The sequence below is a fragment of the Nyctibius grandis genome, chromosome 10, assembly GCF_013368605.1.
Source record: "Nyctibius grandis isolate bNycGra1 chromosome 10, bNycGra1.pri, whole genome shotgun sequence".
In the NCBI taxonomy this organism is placed as follows: domain Eukaryota; kingdom Metazoa; phylum Chordata; class Aves; order Nyctibiiformes; family Nyctibiidae; genus Nyctibius; species Nyctibius grandis.
The window spans coordinates 25,405,755-25,432,404 of NC_090667.1; the positions used below are offsets into that span (position 1 = coordinate 25,405,755).

Below are 26,650 nucleotides of genomic sequence, written 5' to 3' on the forward strand. Positions count from 1 at the left end.
GCACTCGGAAACACCATCTGTTCCCACAGCTTCCCAGAGATTAATTCCAGACCCAAAGACGGCTCGTTGCCTTCCTCAGTCTGAGAAGGCTGAGCTCGGGTTTGCCCCACGGCGTGTCTCGGGGCTGTGGGCATAGGCCCTGCCTGGGCCCTGGCCCGCAGCCAGGGCGCAGCACTGCGAGGCCAAGCACCGACCCGCAGCCCTGCTGACCAACGCCTGCCGTCGCCCATGCCCAGCTGGGCAGCAGCTGCCGCTCTCCTTGCCGGTAAAGCTGGGAAGTCGCCATTTCCCCTCCCCGGCGGAGAGCAGTCACCGAGCCCAGGCCGTGTGCCCACGCCGGCGGCTCCCCCAGGCCGTCCCTCGGCCCCGGTTGAAGCCGTGGCGAGCAGTGGCCTTCCCCAGCAGCCGCCTCGGAGCAGTCGGCGGCGGCTACTGGAGAGCGGGCAGCGGCCTCGGGCCGGCCCTGAGGCGACGCGCTCCCACCGGGCGCCTCCCGTTCGCGCCGCCCGGTCGCCATGGCGACGCCGAGGCGGGGCGCGGGGAGCTGACCCCGCGGGGCCGCCGTAGAAGGGGTCGGGCGGCTCCGCCGCGCCATTGGCTGGGCGAGGGCGCGCGGCCGTGCGCGGCGCGGAGGGCGGATGGCGCGAGCGGAGCCGCCGGGCGCCACCTTCGAGCGGCGGGTGCTGCGGAGCGCGGCGGAGCACCACTACCTGCGCGTGCGCCTGTGAGTGCGTGTGTGTGCGCGTGTGTGTGCGCGTGTGCGTGTGTGTGTGTGCGTGCCGGGACCCCCGCGGGAGCCCCCCCGGCTGCCCTCTGCTCTGCTTCCCCGCAGGGAGCTGCCGGACGGCGGGGCCCGGCCGAACGTCGCGCAGTTCAAGCAGCTGGTGGTGTCGGCGCTGAGGGAGCTGCACGGAGAGGTGGGCCGGGCCGGGACCGGGCTCCTTCCCGCGGCTGGCGGCTTCGGGCCGGGCCCAGCAGGGCCTTGCGGGAGCGGGCCGGCGTGCGCCGGCCTTCCGCGGGCGGTTTTCTGTCGGCTCTGCCCCCGAAATCAGCCCGCCTGGCCGCGGAGCAGGGTCCGAGCGGGAGGGGAGGGGGGCCGAGCTGAGGGCAGGCTGCAGGGGCAGGCGGGAGGCGGGGGGAGCGTCCTCGGTTTGCCTCTCCCTTAACCTGGTGCCTGCTCTCCAGCCCACGAAACTGGGGTTGTTCGTTTTGTCTTAGCGTATATAGTCAAGTGACTCCGGCATACCTGTTTTTTAGAATTTGGGGTATTGATTCTTTCGCTGTAGTGGGGTTTTAAAAGGAGAACTGTGGAAAGGGAACAGCTTCCTGCGTGGGGAAGTCCGAAGTACTGTTCTTGCTGGGTCACTTTAAGCAAGTCAATCACCGCTGGGTCCCTGTTTCTCCAGCTGTGATGCGGAACTAAAAGTGGCTTCTGTGTAAATAGCTCTGAGAGGAAGCGTGCTGGATAAAATCTGGTGGTGGTGTAGCTGAAACACTCGTGAGATTTGAGCATAACCATAACGAGTTTAATGATGTCACATGCTGGCAGTGAAATCACTTGCTTATAAACCGCTATAAGAGCATAGGACGGTACTTATTTAATAACATATTTTTTCGTAGGTTGGAGCAGCTTTGCCTGTTGATGTCTTAACATATGAGGAAAAAACTCTGTCTGCCATATTAAGAGTTATTAGCAGGTAAGGTGCAGTATCTTCACTTCAAATGCTGCCATGAAAAGTGAACAGAACTTTTAAACTAAGAATGGTCTTTGAAGAATTAAGCCTAACTTGCAGATGTCTGCATAGAGTATGCAGAAAATAAAAATTCACTAAGATTTGGTAACCTGCGTGCATCAGTGCCTTATTCCTACTTTAAAACGGAATGGTCTGGCAGGACCATTGAAGTATGTGGCTTTAAATCTCTTTCTATAGTGAAAATGAGAATGGTTACCAGATTTAAATGGTGAAGACAACTGCAGGTGATTTAGGGGAAGAAGCATCTTAAAGGCACAGAAAGAACAAGAACAGGACCATTCAAGTGAACTTGAAAAGGGTACAGTATGTATCTCTGTATGTCGAGGACAAGAGACTGCAGTCATTGCAATAACCCTTCAGGGCATAGAGTTGCTACTAGAACTCGTTGGTGAAATTACCTGCTGTTAAACTCAGTTAAGGTTTCATTACTCTTTACGTAACAGGCTTTTATTTAAGATGCTGCAGGAAAACTGCAAAAATCAGATTTTATTAATATAATTTTTTTTCTTTTTACTTAGTGGCCTCGTCAAGCTGTGGAGTGCTCTAACATTGCTGGGCTTCTACCAGAACAGGAGGTGTGCCTTTCGAGTGCTGCAGGTAAAGCGCTGCGGGAGCTGGATGGCTTCCCCCAAATGTCAGTTCTCGCTCTAAGGTTGTCTGGCTTGCTGAGCGTGCTGCCTCTTCATAGAAAGATGGCCTAGATGCAGAAACCTCTTGGCTGGAGAGTGAAATGCTTTTGAGTGCGGGTGTGTAGGCCTGCGTTTAACCAGTTCCTATCTTATAATGAGTCTTGTAAAATTTGACAGTAGTGGCTGTCTCATTACTTTATGGTTGCATTCCAGTGAGAAGTCCTGATCTCATTAACACATCTGCAAGAAAATAATTTCGGGGAGGTTTTGTTCTTGACCCACATCTTGGTCCAGTCTTTTCATGCCTGCTACCCCATTTCTTCCCTTTCTAATAGTCACTGTCAACTGACCTTATTTAAAAATGCATAGAGCTTATTTTTTCCGAAGGATGCTGCTTAATAAAATGTGTTCCAAGAATTCTTTGTCTTTGAAGCAATGGCTAAACAAAAAACTGTGGAGGCATAGCTTTAAGTTTTTAATCTCTTACGTAAAAGGGAAATTTAAGTATTTTCAACTTTGAGTGCATTTGATGGTGTTTTGTTGTGTTGGGTTTTTTTTAACACTTTAGTTTGTTTCTTGCTTTGTTTTTGTTTCCCCCCATACTAGACATCTCCATTTCTTCTTGCATTGTCTGGGAACAGTAGAGAGCTAGTCTTGGACTGAATGCAGTCGTTGGGTTGGTTGTACGAAGCAGAAGTTGCTTGAGATGTTGCAGCCCTTCAGGCGTGGAATTTCTGGAGGGGATTCCCGACAAAGAGCCTTGTCAAAGCTAACATTTATCAACTCACTGCTCGGACGTCCCTTACTTCAGAGTTTACACATAAAAGTTGGAGACAAAGCCGAACTTACCAAAGCTTTTACACAGAATGATGTTGTTACTTTTTCTGATTTAACAGGTGACACAAATCCCTTGCATTTAAATGAAGATTTTGCAAAGAAATCTAGGTTTGGGAGAACTATTGTACATGGAGTTTTGATCAATGGACTTATTTCTGCAGTTCTGGGTACTAAAATGCCTGGTCAAGGTTGTGTGTTCCTTTCTCAGGAGATCCGATTTCCAGCTCCTTTGTATACTGGTGAAGAAGTCATAGCTGCAGCAGAAGTTAAACGACTGAAGGGTTCTATTGCACACATTTCAGTATCATGTAAAGTCAAAGAAAGTGGAAAGACTGTTATGGAAGGGTTGGTGAAAGTCATGGTGTCAGACAGTTAGAGATCCTGTGCTGCTTTACTATAAAGGTCACAAATGCACGCTTGGTTTTGACTCTGTCTTTTTATGTGACATCACTTAATCCAGTAAATTTGCAACAAAAACCTTCAAAATGTTTCAAAGACAGTGCACAAACTTGATAGAACTGCATTAAACTCAGAGCTTGTCATTTTTCCCTGCATACTGCCATGATGAAACCAATGGAATGAGGCACGGTGACAGAAGTGGCACGTTTAGATGCGCCTTTGCTCTGCTACAGGGGGAAGCTGGAGTGGCAAGGCTTATACTGAGGCTATTCTTTTTGGCAGAATCACAGTCCACACTAGCTAAGTTCAGTTAAAACTTGTTCACTCTTTACAAAGTTGTTAAATTGCTAACAAGCACCGGAGGGAGGGGACAGTGCTGTGTGTTTAACAAGCAGGACAGAAGTGGAGGTATTGACACACATGTACTGCAATATCTGTTGTAACCTCCGTGGCAGCTCTAGCTGATGTTGGTGCAGTGCGCTCTTCTGCAATGTTCTAGCTAGTAAAGCCTTCGTTAGCTCTGCAAATTGATAGTCAGCCTTCACATAAATGACATACTCTGCCTGATACAGCGGGGGATGTGGCTCTCATACTTGCAAATTCTTGAGATACCTTACAAAACCTGATTATAAACAAACAAAAATTTACCTTTAATGATAAATGGCTCTGAAACTTGCCTCCCAGAAGCAGCGGGAAGGAGGCTTTTAAAAAGCCGTATTGTCACTGCATGTACTCGCTGCCTCCTCGTGCTCCTGTGGACAAGCCAAGCAGGAGCAGGTTTGTCGAGTACTAACCGTACAGCTTCTCTCTGCTTATTTGACGATGTGAACATGTATTCCCCTTTGCCCACTGAAAGTACCTTGGTTGCTGGTGAAGTAGGCTTTTGCTAAATTCATTAGTAAATCATCCGGGTTAAATGATTTTAGTACCAACATAAGATTATTATACACTATGGGGAGTAAAAGTACAGGCTGTCTTCAGTTGGTGGCTCATATCATTTTCTGGCAAAACATCTGTTATCCCCCCATCTTCTCTGCAGCAGAAATGCATCCATAACTTTTCTTGGCTGTAAATAACGTCAAAAGTTGTTTGTGATTGAGAGTTTTGTCCTCAAACTGTGATGAAGGCTACTGGTAAAACTGACACTGTCGGGGTGTGATGTCTTGTTCTTAAATGCAACTGCACAGAAACAACAAGCCCCAGGTGTGCAGTCAGACTGGATCAGAGGGAGGGGAACTGTTTAAGCTGTTTGACTTCAATGTGCCCTCTATTTTTGAGGCACACGGTTGGGCTCGTTCGCAGCATGGCACCAGTACTTGGGGAGAGCTTTCCTTATCTCTTGTCTGTAGGAGCTGCTTTGCTTCCCGTTTCCTTTTCCTCTGCCTTGGGTCCCTGCCTCGTCACTGGCTTTCGCCGTACAAAATGCTGTTTGTCAAAGCAGGCGTGCTCCTTCCCTCCTTCCTTGTTCACCTGCCTCTCTAGATGGGAAGTTGTCATGTTAATGCCTGTTAATGAAAGGAATCAAATCTGTCTCTGACCTCCGGGGTCACTGCGGGAGGAGCGGTTTGGGAAGGCTGCTGTTCCAGCCTGAGATTTAGCTGCTTAACCACAGCGCACAGCCCGTTTTCCTGTCAGCGTGGGGCTGCAAGACAGGGAGACGAGGCTGCTTAAAAAAACTGTTCGAAATGTACAATGAGCTCAGGCTCTGCAGTCTCACTTACTACATCTTAAGTGAGAGTAATTCCTCTATTTGGTGTAAAAAGACAAAACGAAATGCAGACAAGTGTTAACAGGCAGTAGGTTCCCAAGTGCTGAGTATTAGTGAAACAAAGTTTTCTATGCTGCTACAATGAAAGTTGGGTTGTGGAACTCAATTTAACAACAACTTTAAATGTGCGTTTTGCAAAAAAAAAAAAAAATAATTAAAATTAACTAAAATCTACAAACAGGGCAGAAGATACTAGTTAATTTTTTATGATCGTTTTACTACCCAACCCCCCCCAAAAGGTAAAGAGCAGCAAGCGTGCCGGCCCTTCTAAGTTTCCCCCTCTCTCTGCGAGGGCCAGCAGAGCTAATCCCCTGCCCGCAGCCCGCGCTGAAGCTACCGCAGCCGGTCGTGCCCCACCGGAGCGGTGCGGAGCACCGGGCGCGGAAGACTTGGGGCAGCGCGGCGACTTACCGAGTGCAAAGCACCGGGCGCTCTGGCCCCCCCCCCCCCCCTCCCCCCCCATCCCCAGCTTCTTCCCCGGTCACTAACCCTGGGGCACGGACCGCACCGGGCCCCGCCGCCGCCGCCCGCTCCCGGGAGCGGGAACCGCCGCGCGAGGCCGGGCCTGCCCCGAGCGGGCGGGCGGGCGCGGCGCGGCAGGGCGCCCCCTGGCGGTCGGCGGCGGAAGGCGGGGCGGTCGGCGGCGCTAAGGCCCCGCGGCGGCGTCGCGGCGCTGCCGTGTTGACAGCGGCGGCCGCGCCGGGAGCTGCCCCGGGAAGCAGGTTGGCGGTGCACGGGCTCCCCGCTCCCCGCCCCGGTATGGCCTTCATGGAGAAGCCGCCGGCCGGCAAGGTGCTGCTGGACGACACGGTGCCGCTGACAGCGCAGATCGAGGCGAGCCAGAGCCTACACTCCCATACGGTGAGCGGCGGCGGGCAGGCCGGGCCGCGGGGGGCGGCGGGAGCGGCCGGTGCCGGGGGTGGGGGGCCGGGGGGAGCGAGGTGAGGTAATGGGAGGGAGCCGGGTAACGGGGGGTTCGGGGAGGGTGTCCGGGGTACGCGGGGCCGGGCCGGGGCACGGGCGGTGCGGGAGGGGGAGCGGGGCGGGGGCCTGCGGCTCAGCCCGGCAGGAGCGAGGCCGAGGGTAGCGGGAGGCGGGGAGGGCGCTGGGGCAGGGCCCGGGGCAGCTGGGGTGGGTGGGCTGGGGCTGTGCGGGGGCCTGGGGCAGCTGGTGCGGTGCTGAGGGGGGTGAAGCGGTGGGGCAGGCAGCGGGGCCGAGCCCGCAGGAGCGCGGGTTGCACCACCCGGGGAGCCCGGGCAGCCCCCGCGATGGGGATGTGGCGGTGCCGCCGCTGCCTGGTCTCCTGCAGCGAGCCGGGGGTTGCTCGGCCCCTTCTCCGGCTTCCCGTTAAGCGGGTTTCCCTCCTGCAGCTGCCACGGCTCCCGGTGCTGGCACCGTGTGGGGCGTGCGGGGGGCAGCCGGCGCGTGGGCTCGGTCTGTCTGGGGCTCGCGTCCGCCCTGCGGGAGGCCTTGTGCCCTCGGAGTGAACGAGTCGTTGTAATTTCTGTTTGTCTTGGGGTCTGTTACAGCGTTTGGAGCAGAGATGGGTTCCGGTTGCCTCATTTCGGTAGCTGTGATGAAGTTACATTGGAACGGGCTACGTTTGCCTCCGGGTCGTGCTGTGCGAGTGTGGTGAAGGCTGTAAAGCTGCAGAGACGTAGCTGAGGGTACAGCCCCACTTTCTTTGTTGTGGGGAGTGATGACACGCAGCAGAACGAGCCCTACTGTGACTTTATGTCATAGATTAATTCTTCTGGGATGTCTAGCACACATGCACACCGCCGCCCATACGAGTTGTACTGTCTTTGAGCACGCAGTCATAGCCCAAGTTTCATAATTTCCTGTTTGCAGTTATTTTCCACTTTAAAAGCTAGGTTTATTTATGACCAAGCAGTACTGTGAATCAGAGAGAGAACTGGCTGTCACTTCTGATTCCTGCTTTAGCTGAGAGTGGTGATGCTGGGCTAAAAAGGAGGCCAGAGGTACTTCAGCAGCAGGTACGCTAGCAGGAAGCATGTTTTACCTGGAGAGAGGGTGTTCCTTCTGCCCCTTACACAGCTCTGATTACTGCGTTGTTGATCTGTCTTCCTGGTTCCTTGCATCTGGTGAATACTCTTAACTTGAATGACAATAATTGTAGGTTCACTACAGGATATGCAACTAATCTGTAGACTGTCTTATTAAATACTCTTCCTATAAGTAATCCCCACTTAAGAAGTGTTTTTTTTGTGTGTGAGGAACTCGCATTAACTAATGTTCCAGTCTCCCTCTGAACGTTACATCCTGAGAAATTGTCCAGAAGATCTTGTGAATTTAGCAGGTGATGGCTCTCAATTGTTGCAACTCCCCTTACTAACGAGGCTTATTTTCTGGCAAGCCTGATACTTTTTACCTGTTTCAATAGCTGAGGGGTGCCTGTGCCAAGTCCTATGAGAAGTTGTGTAACTTCTAATACTTCCCAGTTAGCAGCCCAGATCGCACTTTCATTGTTAACTTGTTTCCATCACGCGGGGTTACACTTTTTTGCTAGTGCAAATGACAACAGCTTTTTGTGTTCTTGCCTTTGGTTTGCATGATTCTGGTTAGGAAAAAAAAGCCATAAAATTCTTTTAGAATGAGCACTTGGAAGTAGTTTTTCAATCCAGACTCCGTGTGTTTGTTGTCTTGTCTGGTTGAGCATGATAGCAAATGTTGCTCCCCTCCTCTGTCTTTCATCTCTGTATTCTCTTACTAATGGATGTTCAGAAGAAATTCTCTACTGATTTGTTCTGATCTTCTGTTAATAACAGAATGCTGGAGCACTGTGCCTTTTGATTTATAATCTGTCTCTAAGTTACATCTATTAGTAATTGTTTGTTTTACTGCAGAAGCCCTGTTGATAGTTGAAAGATGGCTTGAAGTGTGTGTAGCACAGATGGTTTATATAGAGACAGTGTGGGATAACAAAATACAGGAAGCCATAACACAGACTTGGTTTCTTATTTGATGTCAGTCAACTATTTTGTCATTTTGGACACTTCGTCTTATGTCCCTGGTATTGGAATAATTTGTTTATTGGTGGGTGATGCTGTCCCTGATTTGAACTTTCCTGGTTTAAATAAGCCGCACAAATAGATCCTTGTGTTTGAAGAGGTGTGTAAATGAAGCCCCTCTAAGAAATAAGGGTTGAAGTGCTTTTGTGGGGTGTTAAGACTGTATTTTACTCTCTTATGTTATAGACTTAAGGAAGTAGGTTGTCATTAACTGAACGCGTTTTGTGTTTGTTCCTCATCCCACCTCAAAGCAGTATCTTCGAAAGATGTAGATCTAGTCAATTCTTCATCCCAAACTAATGTTTGGAGAACTAGATCTTCACCTGCTAGACTTGTTCTAAAGCTGAAACACAAAGCTGAATAAATTTTCTATTCTTTTGTCAGCAGTACATATTAAGATTTTATAATGCTGCTTAGTGTTGCAAGAATTGCTTTAAACTTGCACTTATAATTTCTTTCCTGTAGATCATTGCTTATAAAAGGACCCGTATGAAGATGATTTCGGCCCAGGTTAGGTGCAACTTTAACGTGGCAACTGAACTAGTAATAATGTAAACCTTCTATGGGTGCTGAAAATAGACAGTCTTCTGAATAACCAGCTAAGGAAAAGGCGAAGAATTTCAGGAAAAGCTCTATAGACATGGTGAAATACCATGCAGAGGACCAAAGCTTGTGTCAAATGAATAGTTTGCTTATCTATTGTTCTAAGTAGCTTCTGTTAATTTAAATTATACAACAGGCTGGGTAAGTGTAAACTTAATAGCATTGAATTAAGGGCTGTACTTGGCAGAGGCTGAGTTTCTGTTTCCTGGGGATGAAGGTGAAACTAAAAAAAAACAAAACTGAAAACAAAACCTGAAACTACTACATACTTACCTGAATTCTCCAGAAACCTAAGGAAGGACAAAGCTAGTATTTAGAATGTACTTTTGAGAATTTGCACTTTTTGCTTAGTAAGAGCATGTCAACCCCCTAGCAAAGGTGAGTTTTAGATTGTTAGGAAATCAGCTGCAAAATTTTCTGATACGCTGACAAGCTCTTTATGGTTTTTTTTCCAGTCAGAAGAGCTCAGTTGTTCTTACTCGAGTTAGTATATCTCAGCTGGTACATAATCTCCGTGCTTTTGTGTTGCAACAAACAAATTGTCAGCTGAGGTTTTCTTTCTGTGTATTTATTTCCAATGATAACTGAAGATGAAAATGACACCTTTTCTTTTTTACAGAAGTTGTTTCCCTGGTTAGGTGTGCTACAAGCAGTCTGAGTTTTGTTGGAATGTGCACTTACATACAAATAATTCTATAGTGCAGTGTTTACGGAGTCCTTTTCACTTTGAAAGCCAAATAAATTTATAGTGCAGGCGCATTCCAATGCTAGCTCACTTTATAGATTTGAAATTACATGAGCAAACCCTGTCGGCTTCATTTTGTCTCCTGTTATATGCTTCAATAACTAGCTCTGTGTAAGAAGAGAGAGTAACTGTGTAACTTCCAGGGCTGTGTTGGGCACCTTTTCATAGGCATGGTTCAGTGCTCTTGACAGGGAACTGTACCAACCGTTTTGCAGAAAATGAAGTTGTTTTATTGCCATTGCATTCCTTGAATGCAATAGTAGTGGAATTACATCCCATATGTTAAGCTGTTTGCAGGTGTCTCATCTTAATGCCAAATGTTGTGTTCTGACAACAGAGGCATTTTCAGCACTAAAGCTTTAATAAATTTTGGCTATTGAACTTGCTTCATTTTGCAATATTTCATCTGTATATTCAGTATTTAAAAGTGACTTTCTTTCTAAGCCTTAAAATAGGATGCTATTTTATTTCACAATAATCCAGATATATTCCTTAATAAGAACTGCACATCTATACATACAAGTTTTAGAGCACTTTACAGCAGTAGAACCACTAGCAAGTTATACATACACTTCTGAACATTCCTTAATTCTTTTCTGGAGTGATTTTCCTTTTTCATGCATTTCATGTTGAAATTGAAGAGGTGAAACAGCCAGTTTTGCTCCAGTACATTGTTGTCTTAAAGGCATTTGGAAACGAAGAGCTGAAATAAATCTCTCTCGTAACATACTTCCAGAGTTTTTAGTTTTCCTTAAGCAATGATGAATGTAGACACTCATAGCTTTTAGATTAGAAAAATGTTGAAAAAGCATTTATATTTGTCCTGTATTGTTCTGTGATACAAAAATGGCGCCATATGTTCCTAGAACTGTAGGATTTATTTTAAAAGCTTGTAAAGAACTTTGCACATCTTCTTTGTAAGGAATTCAATCTCTGCAAGGTTGCCTTCACTTTGGAAAAAAAAATTCATGAAGTTACTTTTAGAGGTGGCTTTAGAGAGGGAACTATTAGAGTTCACTTGTTCGAGGTTTTGGAAATGCAGTTCCTCCTCTGGACTTCATATGTAAGCTTGACCACCTCTCCCCCACCAGTTTGAGCTCAAAAAAGATAGCTGTTTCATCACACCTAACTTCAGATATCCCAACCTTATGGTTTCCACTGGTGAACTTACTAAATTAGTATTGTGGTTGTAGCTCCTGCAAAGATTGCAGTCAAAATATTAGTTGCTGTATCATACCTTAGTAAACCCATTGCCTTAGAGATCTTGCAGTGTAATTAGAATATTTTTGTTGGCTACTGAGTATTTCCTGAAAAATACTGAGTGTTTTGCTTTTCTGGTGAAGGCCATGGTGATGCAGGATACTGAAAAGCTGTTATTTCTCTTGTCTCTCTCCAGAGCTTTTCTTGTTCGGCACATTTCATTACATGTAAATGTGTGTCCTATTTTTTTTCTGCAGTTGTCCTGCTTCATAGCTTTCACTTACTGAATGGCTTACTCATTACTCCACCAGTGACACAGTGTGGGTGGAACTGTATAATGTCCCTGGACAAACACGTGCATTGCTTAAAATGCAGGTAAACACTGCTGTTGCTGCTCGTGCCTCAGATGGGCTTGATGGCAGGTTGTGCAACAGCAAATAAATACTATGCCCTGTAGTGAAGAGGTCCCTGGGTCTGAGCAGCTTTCCTGATTTTGTTGCTACTTTTCACGTGAGAGATTTTCTAAATAAACATTTAAAAGAGCTTCTTACTAGAAATTGTTCCAATCCAGACTACTTAAGCAGGGATTGTATTCATGCTTAATTAGGCTTTCCTCTCTTTAATGCTTCTAAAATAAAGCCCTTTCAAACTTTTAGTTGATGTGACCTGAAGGTGACCTGGATCTTTATAAGGGTTGGCTTTTCAAGCCTGTTGGATTAAACAGATGTACAGCAGAAATCTGTGGAAAAATAGACTGACTATCCTGAGCCAGAAATGGAGAGGCTTATTTTCTTGGGAAAACAGAATGCATTACCCAATATTGGTGAGACTCTGCGGTTTATTATATGAATCTCTAAATTCACCACTTGTTCTTTCCTATTTTGTCTCTGCTAAAGTGTTTCTTTCCTGTTTACTTTCTGTTTCAAAAACTAGGAAAGATGATAAACATGCTTTGCTGTGTAACTTTCACCTAGGAATGTTAACAAAATTACCTGAGCAGCTATGAGCTGCTGATGTTGATGTTTTAACAAGTGTTGGAATACCAGGGAATAATCTTAGTGAATTTGAGGGGGAAAACCACCTAAATATTGGCTCTGCATGAAAATGGGTAAGTTCAGGATAATGTTAATCCCAGGCAGTGGTTGTGAAACTTGTTGGCAAAGGATTGGAGAAATGCAGTGTGGTGGTCACTGATCCACGTGCGTGATTGGAAAAGACTCTTTTTCAGAACTGCACCCGGCACTCTGTAGGGGTAGGAAGAAGATTTTAGGAAATGACAGTGTGCAACTGGGGTCATACAGCTTTCCCTACTCCTGACCTCTTCCTCCTAGCACTGGTTTCCGCTTTCTTGACTAATCAGAGCAGCCAGGAAATGATCCCATAGGTAAAAACTGCTTTGCTTGGCATCTTTAAAAATGTATATTGAACTGCTGCTGGAATATCAAGCCTGCGGCAGGATCTGGCTTGGCAGTATTAGTAGGAGGAGCAGCAGATGTACAAACGTGACCTGTGTGGGAGTCTGGAGGTACCCAGGGAGGTTGTGTTGGGGAATGGTTTTACGGCCTGTCTTGTTGGTGGCTCCTAAGTAGTTGCTGCCAGGGAGCTTGCTGCCCACAAGTAAAATCAGTAGCGGGAGTTTGTGTCTCTTCTGAACGCTGAGACCTTTCTTTGCCAGCTAGCAGCTGTTAGGGCTCCTTTGAAGTTGTTTGGTAAACTGAGTCATAGGAAAGATTTTAGCCATTTCTGCATGACTGTAGCTAACCTAGACCTCGCTAAGCCTGGTTGTTGATCCCTAAAATCATCAGCAGGAGTGAACCGTGGTAGTTACTGGCCGTTTCTGAAGCCTTTTCCATCATATTTTCCTGTGTTAGATGATGTAGCTAAACAGAAGTGGTTTTGAGTGTGCCTGTCTGTTTTCCTTACACTTTCATTTATTTCCTATGGGCACAGCCTCAGTACCACTATCAAATCAGGCTGTCTCAGAAGAAAATTGTCATAATTCAAATTTTTTTTTCCTAAACAAACCAGAATTTGGCAGAGTAATAAAGGCTTTTATGCATTTAGGCTTTTCCCTTGCAGAGTTGAAAGCTCTTCTTTGGTCCTATGGGAAGCATATATCAGTGCTGCTAATTACAATTCCAAGACAAGCTTGTTGCCGTCTGGAGGCAATAGGAAGTATCAACTTCTCACTGAAACTTGGCATACTGCGGTCTGCTGATTCTGTGTAGCCATGGCAGATATTGGGAATGGTGTTGTATCATGGCTTTTCTACTACAGCTATTCTTTGACTTTCAATCTCATTATCAATTTTAGGAAAAAAAAAAAAAAACAACGGAAGACCACTTAGGCTTTTTCATTAGTTGAATTGACAAGAGAGCCCTGAGGTGGGCAATTCTTCGTTATGGTCAGCGCTGATGGAGAGAACATGGTGGGGACTTACTTTTTCCATGCAGGCAGAACTAACGACCACATCTGGAGAGTGATGCTCTCTTGTTTCAGGTTGTGAATCCCGTGACATAAAGAGGGGGCTCGATTAGTGCTTTAGGGTGCCAAAGCAGAACTGGATGGGAAAATGCTTGAGTCTGCGTGGAAAAAATAATTGTGGCCCAAATCTTGTTTTGTAATATAATCTTACTGTGAGAATGAGCTCTGAGCCCTGAGTTGTTTATCACTAGGCTCTCCAGAAGAGACGACTGTTGTATTGATCAGAGTGGTTGTCTGCAATAAGATGCTTTGATGGTTGTCTAATGAGTTTGTGTGTTCTGCCTGCCCAAGGGCGTTTTCTTGGGGTACGACAGAAAAGTTTAATTGCTGGATAAAGAGTAAGTGCTACAAGGGATTGAGCAACAACTCTGCTTCTTTCAAAATCCTAGAAAAGATGAATGACTGAACATGGTGAATCATCACTGACGTGGTTTTTCAGAGGAACAGCCAACGTTCCTTTGAGCCGTGCTGAATAAGCAGTTGCTGCAATTTTTTGGCTGTGTGTGGAGTAGCCTGTCCCTACTTCCCAAAATGCAGCAAGGATCACAGAACAGGAAAAGCCATGTTAGTGGTGAATCTGGGTTTCCAGGTGTCCATTTAATCAGTTTCTGTCACACAGTTTCCAAACATAATTACACCGGTTGAATTGCAATCAGCTCTGTGGATTTTTGTTACTATTTATGAGGATTTGGGCTTCTTGTTTTGCAGGAAAATACCTTAATTATAATTTCAAATGGGTAAGAGAAGAGAATATGGAGAGAACATGTCAGGCTGACTTTCTGAAAAGAGACACTTTAATTCCAGTAAAATAGTTATATGTTTTGGTTTGTGACATCTTCGATTTCTGTCATTTCCAACTAAGCTGCTAGGACATGACGTTTTTTCAATCACTTTGCTTACTAGTCTTGAATTTGTTCTCAAGGCAGGATGGTTCAAAATTGCCACAGATATTTGACAGCTGTTGATAATAAAGGATATTTTAAGTGAATTTGTTAACAGAATGGACAAATTTGGTATATAAAGTCAAGGTGCTGGAAATGCCTTTGTTTGTTTGTTGTTATTTCATTATTGTCTATTCATGATAGTTTAGAATGCAGCATTAATGTTAATATCTGAAAAAATTGTGCATAATGCTCTGATCTGCCGTGCTTTGCATAAAATACGTTTGAAAGTTTGTACTGGGGTGAATGAAGTCATCTGAGCTGAATAACAAATGATTTATCATGTGATGCTTGCTGCACTGCAGGCAGTAACTGGGTGGGTACTCACGCGTCGCTTGGCACAAATGCAAAGAGCTTTTTGCATGTTCCAGCTTAGAAATACTGTGAGCCATGGCTTGAATTTGTATTTGTTCTAGAATTTCTAGTTCTCACTTTGAATTTCGTAGCTGCAGGTGTGCAGCGCGACTGAGCGTGTTCGGTGCGGAGGCCTGGGGGATTTTGCGGTACTTTGAGCATGGGGGGTGGGTCCTGCCACCCCTGGCCGAGCACAGCAGAGAAGGGTAATGGGCCTAAAAGGCGCTGGGGACACAGGCCTCTCCTACAGCATCACTGATGCAGTTGGAAGGAAAGTGTAAAAGCATAGGTACTCGTGTGGCTTCTTCCGCCTCTTCTGACTCTGGGTGCTCTCCAGCTCTCTTCAGTGTTGAGAGTTGCATTTTCTCAGGCAGCACCTTACTTTTTGGCTCTCCATTTTCATATTTTTCAATGTAAATTATGTGGCCATGGGATTATCTGTGTAATAAGACTTTTAAAAGAGCTGCATTTAGAGAGCTTTGTGTATGCAAATATTGAAGGAAATATCTGTTACTACACTTAACCCAGATTAATTTTATTTCCTTGCTAATTAAACAATATCTAAAATGGAGATTATAGGCTTTCTAGGAAAAGGACTTGCCTCGTTTATGATCTTTGAAATGTCAAGAGTTTTTAGAGCTGTTTTCAAACTTAATCAGAGTAGGGGTAAACGAAATCATGGCTTCCTTGAAGGTGTACAAAATACTTGGTATCTATTCTTGAGATAATTAGATAAATCTCAAATAATGATATAGCTGTATTGACCAGGTATTAGTCTACAAAAGGTACAGTGGAGCTTGAAATGAAGTGATTAAAAAGAATTGTGCTTTATGAATGTAATTGTGGTGGGAGAATTATTAATTCTTAAAACTTAGAAGTGGTTCACTGACATTTAGATATATCTGCATAGTTAATATATAAATAATTAACATTAAGCATGCGTTATAAATGAAGAATTATCATAATGAGAAACTGATACATTCTAGTTACTCAAGTACACACCAAAGCTTTTGTGGTAACCTTTCTTGTACAAAAATAATCAGATGTTGGGCAGCTGTAGATATTTACTGGCATTTTATTCTGTTATCATGGCAGCAGTAATTCCTGGGGGCTACTTGTTAGATATTGGAGGTGAGGTGAGGAGAGGTTTCTCCAGCTGTTGTCGGTAGAGATGTGTGGGGAGTATGCTCTTACTATCTTTTTCCTTAACTAAAATAAACTGTTTGCGTGCTTCACAGGTCTGCAAGCTCTTGGACCTCTCCTTGTCTTCTACTCCGTGAAGCAGAGGGAGACAGCTGCTAGTGATGAGTCTGAGCAAACCCAGCTCTGACCTTCACCTAGGCACTTAAAATCTGGCATCTGGATTTTCTTTCTGGATATTTCCTAATTAGATAGTGATCATATTTGGAGAAGTACATAATAACTTTCTTCAGCTCATTAGTTCTCATTTCTAATAACTTTTTCCTTTTATTAGGAATACATAATCCGTGTTCAGAGAGGAGTTTCAGCAGAAAACAGCTGGCAGGTAATTTCTTAAACTGTGGTTCATGTAACCAGGATGCCTTTTTAGGAAAAATTTGAAAATGGTCTTTTTAAATTTGAACTTGAGAGGGAAATGTTGGTTTGGAATTGAGAACATGAAGTGCTTAAATACTTCTGGTCAAAAACTAAGAGAAAAACAGTATTGCTGCCAGCTGCATTAGGCATGTTGTCTGCTGCTGTTGTGACTATTCCAGGAAAAATGCCTGTCATTTGTTACTGCTGTGTATTGGTATGACCATCATTTTTAAATCTCAAATGCCAGTTTCCCTTCCTTAGTGCTAAAATCACAGCCTTGCTAATCCATGACCAACGAAACCTAGGAGTAATGGAGATGACTGTGGAAAGTGGTTACATCTAATATGGCAAAAATGCTTTCTTTGCAGACCACTTTGCTCACAAATATTTTTTTTAGACTGTTTTAAGATAATGTTTAGAAATGCATTTTTGTTCTGGTCGAGAAGTGATTAAAAACTCTTCTTTGCTCACTGGCCAGGTGACATAAATCCAGCAGTTATGCATTTGTACAAAAATGGTTAAAATAAGATGATTATAAATGGGAATTAATTTTCTCTGATGTGATTTTGAAAAGTAAAGTGCTAATGGGAAAAGTAATGTTTCTTCAACTTTGTCTTTATGTTTTGCAGATTGTGAGGCGATACAGTGACTTTGACTTGCTTAATAATAGCCTGCAGGTAACTTTCACCCTTGATATATAAATATAAAATGTCATTTAGAAGGATATATTTTAAATGGTTTGTGATATTTTTATATATTGCAGTGAAGAAAAAATACAAATTAATATAGCTGTAAAGACAAACTGTGACTTCAAATGTAACTTGAATGTATACTTTTTTCACTCATGTTTTCTCTTGTAAAATTTTAATTTTCACATCAACAGGACCAATTTATATCGAAATGGAGGAAATTGGCAGATACTGAATCTTTCCCTTCAGTACTGTGACTTGTTCCGGTTTGATGTGTTATTATTTGTTCCTCCTTTGATTTGAAGAAAGCCAAGGCACATACCGGCCTTATAAATTCAGCATTGAAGTGCTACGTGTCTCATTATTTATAGTTGTCTAAAAGCACTACCAGATGCTGCTTATCATGTGATGGTTTTCTGTATCACTGGAAAGTGTTCCTTAGTTAAACACTAGACTTACTGTGTGTTTTCTTTTGCTTTTTAGGACAATTATTTCTTTTTAGTATGTGTGGGAAAAAGCAGGGTATATGAGTGTGTTTGGGAAAAGGGGGGAAGAAGCAGTGACTAGCATCTACATGAGTGAAACTTGTTACTTGAGATTTCCATAGTACTATGCAAGCAAGATAAAAAGTGAATGCCTCTGTGATTTGAGGATAGATTTTTGTGACTTTGAAATTTTTTTTCCCTTGTTAAATGTTGTGTGAATTCAAGAGCTTAATACTGCTTCCACTTCCTCTCCCCCCCACCCCCCATGAAATCAGCTATCTGCGTGGTGAACCTCAGTGAGCAAAAACATGTAAGGATGTTGAACTGTGCACTCTGATTGTCTGCTATAACTGATTACTGTGCTAGAAGGTGGATGGGAGAGCAAATTAGTCATGATTCAACAGATGCAACATGGTTGTGTTGTGGAATTATTTTATTGAATGTGCAGTAGCATGTAGGAACTTTTATCATGACCTAGAAACCTCTTGTGTGATGTGCTGAATGAATGCAATACCAAGATGTCTCCTGCTCCAAAGAAATCCAAGATTTAAGATTAGTAAGCACCCATGGGAACACAAGGAAATGAGATGGTACTAGTCCATCACAGGACGTAGCGGTCATTGTAGTCTTACTTGTAGTCAAGTTTTGATAGAGATCACAGAGAGAGAATTCTGAGAAAGTTTTAAAAAGAAGAAAGAGTTCAGTTTTGCAGCCACCTATAACAACCTCCTCTTAACCGTGGGGAATAACATGTTAAGGCATGAGAAAGCTTTGTTACCTTCTCACTTAACTTTCAAATGAGGCAGCTTTAGTAGAAAAGGCAATGGACCTTTAAGACTTAAAATTTCGAAATGGCAGGTACTGAAAGGTTAGGCCTAGGTGGAAGGTCTAGAAAGTGAAAGTAAATAGGTTATGTATGATGTAGTACAGAAAGAAAAGGCCTTTGTATCTGAGAGAGAGGTGAATGATAAAAGTGGAGGGTTCAGGAAACTATTTAACAGCACCTTGCAGAGTGGAACAAGAAAGACTTTGAAATGAGAGATTTTGCAGCTCTAAGATACGAAGATCTGGGACAAAAATGTCAGCTGTTTGGATGGCTAGTAGAGATCAAACAGAATCATCAAGACATACCTCTAACTTGGATAGGAGGGTATGCAGAGAGCGGCTAAATTAACAGGCTGTGCTCATTAGCACTTGGTCTCCTTCAATGAAAACTACTGCTCGCCCCTTGATGTTCAAACTCCTGTTTCTGCTTTCTGCAGTCTGGAAAGGCAAAGATGTGTCTCTGCTTGGAGGCAGCCTTTTCTGGCTAGGACTGAGAGCCGCCCGAAGAGGTGAATTTCTTCGTTATGTGCCCAGCAGAAGGGCAGGAAGAGTTTTAAGCCTTTATCAAAGATGCACAACTCTGCTTTTGACAAACACCACTGCTCCTCCAGCCTAGTTCCGTATGCCAGGGCTTCAGAGACAGTAGCTGGCGAGAAGTATATTAAAATTATCTTTTCTCCCACTGTTTTGGAGGTTTTATAAACTAGTCTTTGTGATGCTGGAGCTGAAGTTTTCTGATACATTAAGACATGCAACACTCCTCAGTTCTTTTCGTCTCGAGCTCTAAGCAACAATATTTAATCACAATATTCAGATCCTATGACTTGTTTTTAAACTCTTTAAACTCTCATCTTGTGTATATTGAAATTAGAGTAACAAACAAACAAAACTCCCCCCTCAAACAGTATAAAGCATTGAGCAATAAGAAAATACCAAAACCCATTCTCCTTCCTTCAAAACTAAAATGTTGCTGAAAAAACTGCTGGAGCTTCTTTTGGGTGTAAAGCCCCAAGTTCTCCAGTTCTTGTGGCATACTTGACCTCTCTGTGGGTTTGGGTGGTTGTGTTTGAACACACAGCTGCAGTTGAGTTGGAATGCAACTTTTCTGCTGTTAATCTGGTGCTACCTATGCAATAACAGTAAGGACTGAGAATTTCCAAACAGTCTAGGCTAGGGGATGCAGTCCTACCAAACACCTTGGAAATAATGAGACGTGTATACCTGTGACCCTGATCTGCATCAGAAAGTTTCAAGCCGGATTCCCTGAGCTGTGTACTGGATTGAAAAGCTCCTTCCAGATGGTCCTGCATTTCTCCCTTTTTGCTTATTTGACAGAGATGTGTGGAGATCATTGGCTGCGCTTCTGTTTTCATAAGTGAACTACTAGTACAGTATTTGCAGCAAGATACCTGGCTTTTGTGAAGCATTTTATTGCAGCTTTTGAACAGACATTCCTGAGCGGGCAGTGGTTTGAAGATAAGAATGTTAATTCCCAGGTTCTTCTGTGGCGAAGCCCATCCTGTCTCCAGTGCTGAGCTGGGGCCACTGAGAAGTACCGTTTGTGTTTAAAAGCATGAGGGAGGTCTTTGCAAGGCCAGGACCTCAGTGAGGTGTTCTTCTGGGGTAGGCAGTGTTCTTACCATGCTGTGTGTTTTGGCAGATAGCTACAAAAACTTGGGGGTGAATGTTATTTTCTGCTGAAAAATAGCAAATGTGTGGTTTATTGAAATAAATTTTAAAACAAATAATAGTGGTTTGAAAACATCTGAACTAGAGTCCTTTTTTTTTCTGATGGTAGCTAGCTGTCAGGTCAAGAAGGTAAAGGTGATTATGATTTGACATGCTTTTCAAGTGAGTAATACCAGAAATGGCTTTAGTTTTTGTTTAGAAACTTGTTTTTGAATTGAAGTAAGAGTGGTCTGCCAACTGAAAATTTTATATGCCTCTGGTGTTACAGCCAGTAATTCACCAAATTAGTTTTAAGTGGTATATTGTTGCTTTTGGGTTTATTCCTGGATATATTTACCCCCCCTCCCCTTGGCTGTAAAAAAGCATTAAAAATGCTCAGTGGATAGAATGATTTTTATTAACATCTTCTGTCATTCAGGTGTAGTTATGGCTCTTTTTCAGCCCATGATTTGCAGTCAGAAACAGGAGAAGCAGAAGTGCGAAGGTTGGGGCGGGGGGCACAATTCCTGTATTCAAAAAGAGGAGGAAAAAAAGGAAAGGGATTGCTACTTCTGTCCCAGTTTGTTGAACTAGTCCTTCACTTTTTCCACTAGTTAAAATGAAAGTTGTTCAAACACCAAAAGTCCCGATCTTCTCCCTGGTGACCTGTTTGCTTTAGAAATGAGGTTATTGCATCTAGTGTAATTGATTCATGCAGTACACATTTCTTAAAGATAACTCCCACGGAGATTCAGCGTACCCAAGGCAGGTGCTTTGATCTGCAGGACAACGATGTGTTAACAACATGAAAAATTTATTCTGGCAATTCACATGACGTAATTGAACGTAAACACTGTGTGCAACCTAGTTTTGTTTTCTAAAGATGATCTCTTTGATCTGACTTACATAAGGCTTGAATTTCTGTACACTTTTTCATCATCCTGTTTTGAATTATGTCTCTGATTTTATCTGAAGTTTTGGATCACTTATGTCAACATAAATATGAGCCAGCAGTGTGTCCAGGTGGCCAAGAAGGCCAATGGCATCCTGGCCTCTATTAGGAATAGTGTAGCCAGCCGGTCTAGGGAAGTGATGGTCCCTCTGTACTCGGCACTGGTGAGGCCACACCTTGAATACTGTGTCCAGTTCTGGGCCCTGCACTTGAAGAAAGATGTGGAGGTGTTGGAGTGAGTCCAGAGGAGGGCGACCAAGCTGGTGAAGGGTCTGGAGGGTCTGACCTATGAGGAACGGCTGAGAGGGAGCTGGGGTTGTTTAGCCTGGAGAAGAGGAGGCTCAGAGGTGACCTTATTGTAGTCTACAACTACCTGAAGGAAGGTTGTAGCGGAGTGGGAGTCAGCCTCTTCTCCCAGGCAACTAGCGATAGAACAAGAGGACACAGCCTCAAGCTTCGCCAGGGGAGGTTCAGGTTGGACATTAGGAAGCATTTCTTCTCAGCAAGGGTCATTAGCCATTGGAACGGGCTGCCCAGGGAGGTGGTGGAGTCACCGTCTCTGGATGTGTTTAAGAAAAAACTGGACATGGCACTTAGTGCCATGGTCTAGTTGACATGGTGGTGTCAGGGCAACGGTTGGACTCGATGATCCCAGAGGTCTCTTCCAACCTGACTGATTCTGTGATAAAACAACTACTGCACGTCCACTGGTAGATTGCAACTATTTTGAGTTGAAAGATGTATAGCTGCTTAAAAACTCTACAGCAACAAATTCAGAAGAGAAAATGGAAAAGTTGCACCATATTTGAAATTACAGATTTAAAATATTGACAGTAAGGGCTTTAAATTACCTATAAAGGCAGTAGAGGCAAAGGAAAGTTATTAACCTGCACTTCATGAAATAAGAAAGCATAAATCTTATCCAGAGAAAATGGTAAGGTGTGAATTGTTTTTGTGCTGTGGCAGAGGTATGTCATAGAAAGGATTTGGCTGAAAATTGTAGCCATTTAGTATCTGAAAGTTTTGTGCAGTTATATTAAATGCGTGACTCACTAGCAAAAATTTATCTCCTCGCATTTGCAGTGTGGTTCCACTTACTAATCTCTTCACAGTGGGATGTGAGCTGTCGTCTGACTAGCTCACCCTGATACCAGTACTTAGAAAAACCATAAAAGCTTGTATATACACAGTACAAAAAGAGTTATCCAGTAGTTAGCTTGCTGCTGAGAGTCTCTTGCTTTCTGGGTTGCTGGTTTATATCCCTGAGGCATTTTGAGAGCAAGGTTAGTAATTTTTCCTCTCTTTTTAAGATCTCAACTCTAAGTCTACCTCTTCCTCCAAAAAAATTGATTGGAAATATGGAGCGTGAATTCATAGCTGAAAGACAGAAGGGACTCCAGGCCTATCTCGATGTAATTACTTCCCATCACATACTTTCTAACTGTGAACTGGTAAAAAAATTCTTGGACCCAAACAACTATTCCGTAAACTACACTGGTAAGTGAGGAATTGCAAAACTGCATTACAGTTTCACGTGTGTGTGTATCTTCCGTTATTGCTGGCAAGGGTTTACACTGAAGCATGGGGGGCGGAGGGGAAAACAACCTTCAAAATACTGTGCATGTGATTATTTATGATAATGTTTCTCCAACTCTGTGCATGAATCATTCTGCAATAGTCAAATCTAAATATTTGAATTATTTTACAGAGGAGTGATGAGGGTCAAGATCTATATAAGCAGAACCTGGGGGAGGGAGTTGGTGAGAGTGACATCTACTTTTTCACAGTTCATGACAAATAGGGAGGGTTGGTGTTTAGAAATTATTTTTCTACCAGAGTGTAAGGTGGAGTTAAGTTTGTCAGCTCTGCATTCTGTTAAAACACCCAGTCTTCTGAACGCTGAATCTTGCATTCATCATGGTTCTGAGGTTTTTCAAATCAACAGGAAGAATTGTGGTCGTCTTGTCTAGCTCCCACTATCACTTTGGATTGTGAGACTTCCTAGAACTAATTGTTTGAGCTAAGTTGAATAGTTTTTCAAGCCTTGAATAAGTCACACACCCTCCCCCCTCAAATACTGGAAAATCACTGCATCCCTTAAAATGATATCCCCGTGATCAGTTCTTTCATTATTAGATGTTTCTTCTTTGAATTTGTCCGACTTCAGGCTCAGCCATTGGAAATTGTTAAATATTTGTCTTATAGACTGAAAAAAACTTCCTCTTAGTGATGAACCCCACTCCGCAGATTTAGTTCAGGGGCAAACTGACTCTTTGCAAAATGCAAAGCTTGTTTTCATAAAAGCAGAGCCTACTGAAGCAGGAACTTACTGCTTCCTTTTCACTTGTCTTTTTGCTCTCCCTTTATGTAACATTCTTGTGTCTTCAGCTTCAAAGTGCAAAGAACATTTCCCGGATGTTTATGATAAGCTGTGGAGGAGTTGTAAATTATTAGTAACTCTGTAAGGATGCAGTTTGTCTGGCTAATGCTGAGCAAGCAATGTCAGTCCTCAAGGAGACACTGTGACTTCTGTGTTAATTTTGAGCGCTTTCATCAAGGTTGTTTTTTCAGCAAGTTGCTGGGAAGTTAATAGCAATGAAGTCATTGCCTATGGTCTTTGGAGACACCATCAGGTTGTCATTTCTTAAATACTGGAGCAGTGAGCTGATATTTATTGCACTGTTCTCTCTCTTTTTCATAGCCTAGTTTTGGAGAGAGAAGATACAGTGCAGAAAGATTGGCGCATCCTTACTTTTTTGCTGTGTTTCTATGCCAGGATAAGTCACGTTAGAGAAAACTCCTTGTTGGCATAATTCCCTTTCTCCCCCTGCTGTCACCACTTTTCACTGAGATTTCCCCTCAAATCGCTTCATGAATAAACCAATTGTGTTTTGAGCTGTGGGAGAATTCAGTAACCAGAAGGGTGACCTTCCCTGCCCCCTCCCCCCGAAATGTGTCTTGGATCATGATAGCTATCAAAATACCTTTGCCTGCACAGAAAAGGACAGAATAAGACATAGTGAAACAGAACTGATTAGTTACATGTAGTAATGGCAATGTAGATGCACATTAAAGAGATGTAAAAGTTAGCAGTTTTACAGGTATAGTAGAAACATTTTGTATTCTAATGTAGTGTGGGAAATCCTTGCTGTGAGCATTGGATTTGGACTTGGAAATGTAGATCTAGTACAGATAGAAGGCAAACACAGTAAGCTAAGTTCTTTGAAGGCAGTGCTTTCTCTGTTTTCTCTGTAGATTTGAGTTCTCAGGTTAGAAATGCAAACGCCCTTTAACTGTGCTTTTATCTGATTTCCTTTTAAAGTGATTTTGCTGACTTTCAGTCTGAATTCCTGCAGGCTTCCTTCTGGCATTGAACCTTACCTACCATGTGGCTAATCATCTTAAGTAGTCTCTTAAACTTTTTTTTTTTTCTTTCCAGAAATTGCCTTACAGCATGTTTCAATGTTCTTCCGATCAGAGCCAAAGTGGGAAGTGGTAGAACCATTAAAAGACATAGGTAAGAAGAGCATGTATGTGTGAAAACTTGTCTAATTTTTTTTTCCATCTATATGAGTTGTCCTAAGATTACAATACTATCTTTGCTTACAGACCTTGTCCTGCCTGTAAGCCATGTGATTTAGTAGTGTTTTAATTAATGCTGTTGATGACTCTTCTTTTGTAGGTTGGCGAATACGTAAGAAATATTTCTTAATGAAGATGAAGAATCAACCAAAGGAACGGCTAATGTTAAGCTGGGTATATATACTTTCATCTCATACTCAAGTCTTTCTTAAAGAATCTGGCTTATTTAATTTATATTGACTACCATGCGTGAGTGACAGAGAGGTAGACTTAAGAGCTCAGGCTTTGAAAGAGCATTGAAAGCCCTTAGGTGGATGTGTGGTGTAGGAACTTCTTATGTTTCTTTCCTCTGGTGGCAAATCCAGTTTGCAAGTTTCTGTGCCTGGTCACTTATTCCCATTTTTGCACCTCTGTTTCTTCAGTTGTAATGATGTAGCTGTTGACCACAGCATAAATTTGCTCACTGAAACAAGGTGATCTTTTTTAATGTGGTGGGTTTCCTTACTTGGATCTTTGGTTTTACTGACAAACTGATATGTGAGAGAGGCATGAATTGCTCCTTTAAGGTAGACATGTATTGGCACCAAATAGTTTATTGTTACTAAACACTTGCTTGTGTTCCCATGCTGAAATGTGCTGCTCTCTTAATTATATCAGCACAGCTGTTTGTGAGACTTCACTGGGAGCAGATATCACTAAAGCCTACAGTAGGAGGGAAGGTTTTTTGCTGGAGAGGAAGAAGGTGGGGGTTTAAGCCTTATCAGTTCACAATGCACACAGTCCCCAAGTTTGGGGTTGGCAGAGTTCATTCAGTGGTTACTACGCATGTCAGATACGAGGGAGGAAGGAGGCAATAATACTTATTTACTATCAGTGTTGTGAAACCATGGTCTTATTCAGCCTCTTCAAGTTTCATTCTGTATGTGTAATTTCGTTGCTTGCTCTTCAAAATGTACCTTCAAGTAGCTGTCTTAATTTGTGAGAGCAGAATATAGATCACATTTTCTTTATGGAATGCAACATATATTATGATGCCATTCTTTTCCTATTTATTTCCAGGCTGATCTTGGCCCTGATAAATATTTGTCTGACAAAGACTTACAGTATGCTGTGAAACTTCTTTCTTCCTGTTCTGTGAGTATTACTTGAAGATTTTTAAATTGTACTAGCACAAAAGTACTTGTCAAGAACTGATCTGGCAAAAACACATGTAGCCTAGTAGACATAGTTTGTAATTTCAGAGCTGCTTTCATTTAAAGAGGTGCGAACCTTTTAATTACATTTCCCACACAATATGAGGAAACATGTTCTCAGCACAAATAATAATCTTGCAGGATTATTACAGGACATTCAGAGTTGTGGTTAATTGTATTTTTTTCTTCTGTGCAGTAATGTGAGATCATGAGCTTTTATTTCAGCTCCTCAGCACTTCTAGGCTGTTAGGATAGTGATGTCTAGGTGTAATTGCTAACCCATGTGCTGGGGATAGTCTCGGGCAGCAGTGGGTAAGGCAGTGCAACAAGTGTCATTATTTTTTCAGTTCTTTGAACTTAAGATAGGGATATCTTAGTAGAGGTACAACGGAGGCTGTACAATTTCAGCTCCTGTGCAATGCCACATTATAAATCCAATAGGCATCTCTGTCTGAAAAACTGGCATTTGACTCCAAAAAGAGTTACTCTTTAAGGATGTTCAGCAACTGGCTGAAAAGGATGGTATTTAGACTGGTAAACCTCTGGGCAGTCTTGAAACTCAGCAGATGCACACAACAGAAGAGGCTGAAAACTAGGCTTTTCAACCCCCAAACCAGACTGAAATTTATGTATTAAAATAGAACATGAGCAAGGGGTCTTTTCCTAACTTGCAATTTCAACTAAAGTATGTGTTGCATGTGTAATTTCCAACTGTCCTGTTTCATTTGGTTTAACAAAGTTGCAGGAAGCCATTTTAGTAATTTCTGGACATAAAACTGTTATGACAGCTATTAATGCCGAGTTTCCTTACGTGCCATAGTTGTATAAAGCCATAAATGAATTTATTAGCTTAGCGTGACTTAAACCTGCAGTAAAGCTGCTCATGTATAAGTATTAATGGGGCTGGATTATTCATTTGTCTAAACTGCCAGTCTGTTTTGTTAAAAAAAGAT

The 26,650-nt window shown here is 43.2% G+C and overlaps 3 protein-coding genes across 8 annotated transcripts in view; all 3 read left to right on the plus strand.

Moving 5' to 3' along the window:
* Positions 1–620: 620 nt before the first annotated feature.
* On the plus strand, positions 621–3,076 carry RPP14 (ribonuclease P/MRP subunit p14). The gene is made up of 5 exons (XM_068408960.1): positions 621–724; positions 833–917; positions 1,621–1,697; positions 2,273–2,351; positions 2,990–3,076. The coding sequence occupies exons 1-5, from the start codon at positions 639–641 to the stop codon at positions 3,044–3,046; spliced, it is 384 nt and encodes a 127-aa protein (XP_068265061.1). The 5' UTR covers positions 621–638; the 3' UTR covers positions 3,047–3,076.
* Positions 3,077–3,089: 13 nt separating this feature from the next.
* HTD2 (hydroxyacyl-thioester dehydratase type 2) lies at positions 3,090–3,634 on the plus strand. The gene has a single exon (XM_068408959.1). It carries the CDS (start codon positions 3,090–3,092, stop codon positions 3,594–3,596), a length of 507 nt encoding a protein of 168 aa, XP_068265060.1. The 3' UTR covers positions 3,597–3,634.
* A 2,395-nt stretch (positions 3,635–6,029) lies between these two features.
* The window catches only part of PXK (PX domain containing serine/threonine kinase like), a 37,364-nt gene continuing 16,743 nt past the window's right edge, over positions 6,030–26,650 (plus strand). For all 6 annotated transcript variants that reach the window (XM_068408869.1, XM_068408870.1, XM_068408871.1 and 3 more), the window contains exons 1-7: positions 6,030–6,248; positions 16,221–16,271; positions 16,933–16,980; positions 22,233–22,419; positions 24,362–24,439; positions 24,605–24,678; positions 25,564–25,638. In XM_068408869.1, the coding sequence (XP_068264970.1) occupies positions 6,147–6,248; positions 16,221–16,271; positions 16,933–16,980; positions 22,233–22,419; positions 24,362–24,439; positions 24,605–24,678; positions 25,564–25,638 (615 nt within the window). In that variant the 5' untranslated portion in view covers positions 6,030–6,146. The remainder of the gene's footprint in view (positions 6,249–16,220; positions 16,272–16,932; positions 16,981–22,232; positions 22,420–24,361; positions 24,440–24,604; positions 24,679–25,563; positions 25,639–26,650) is intronic.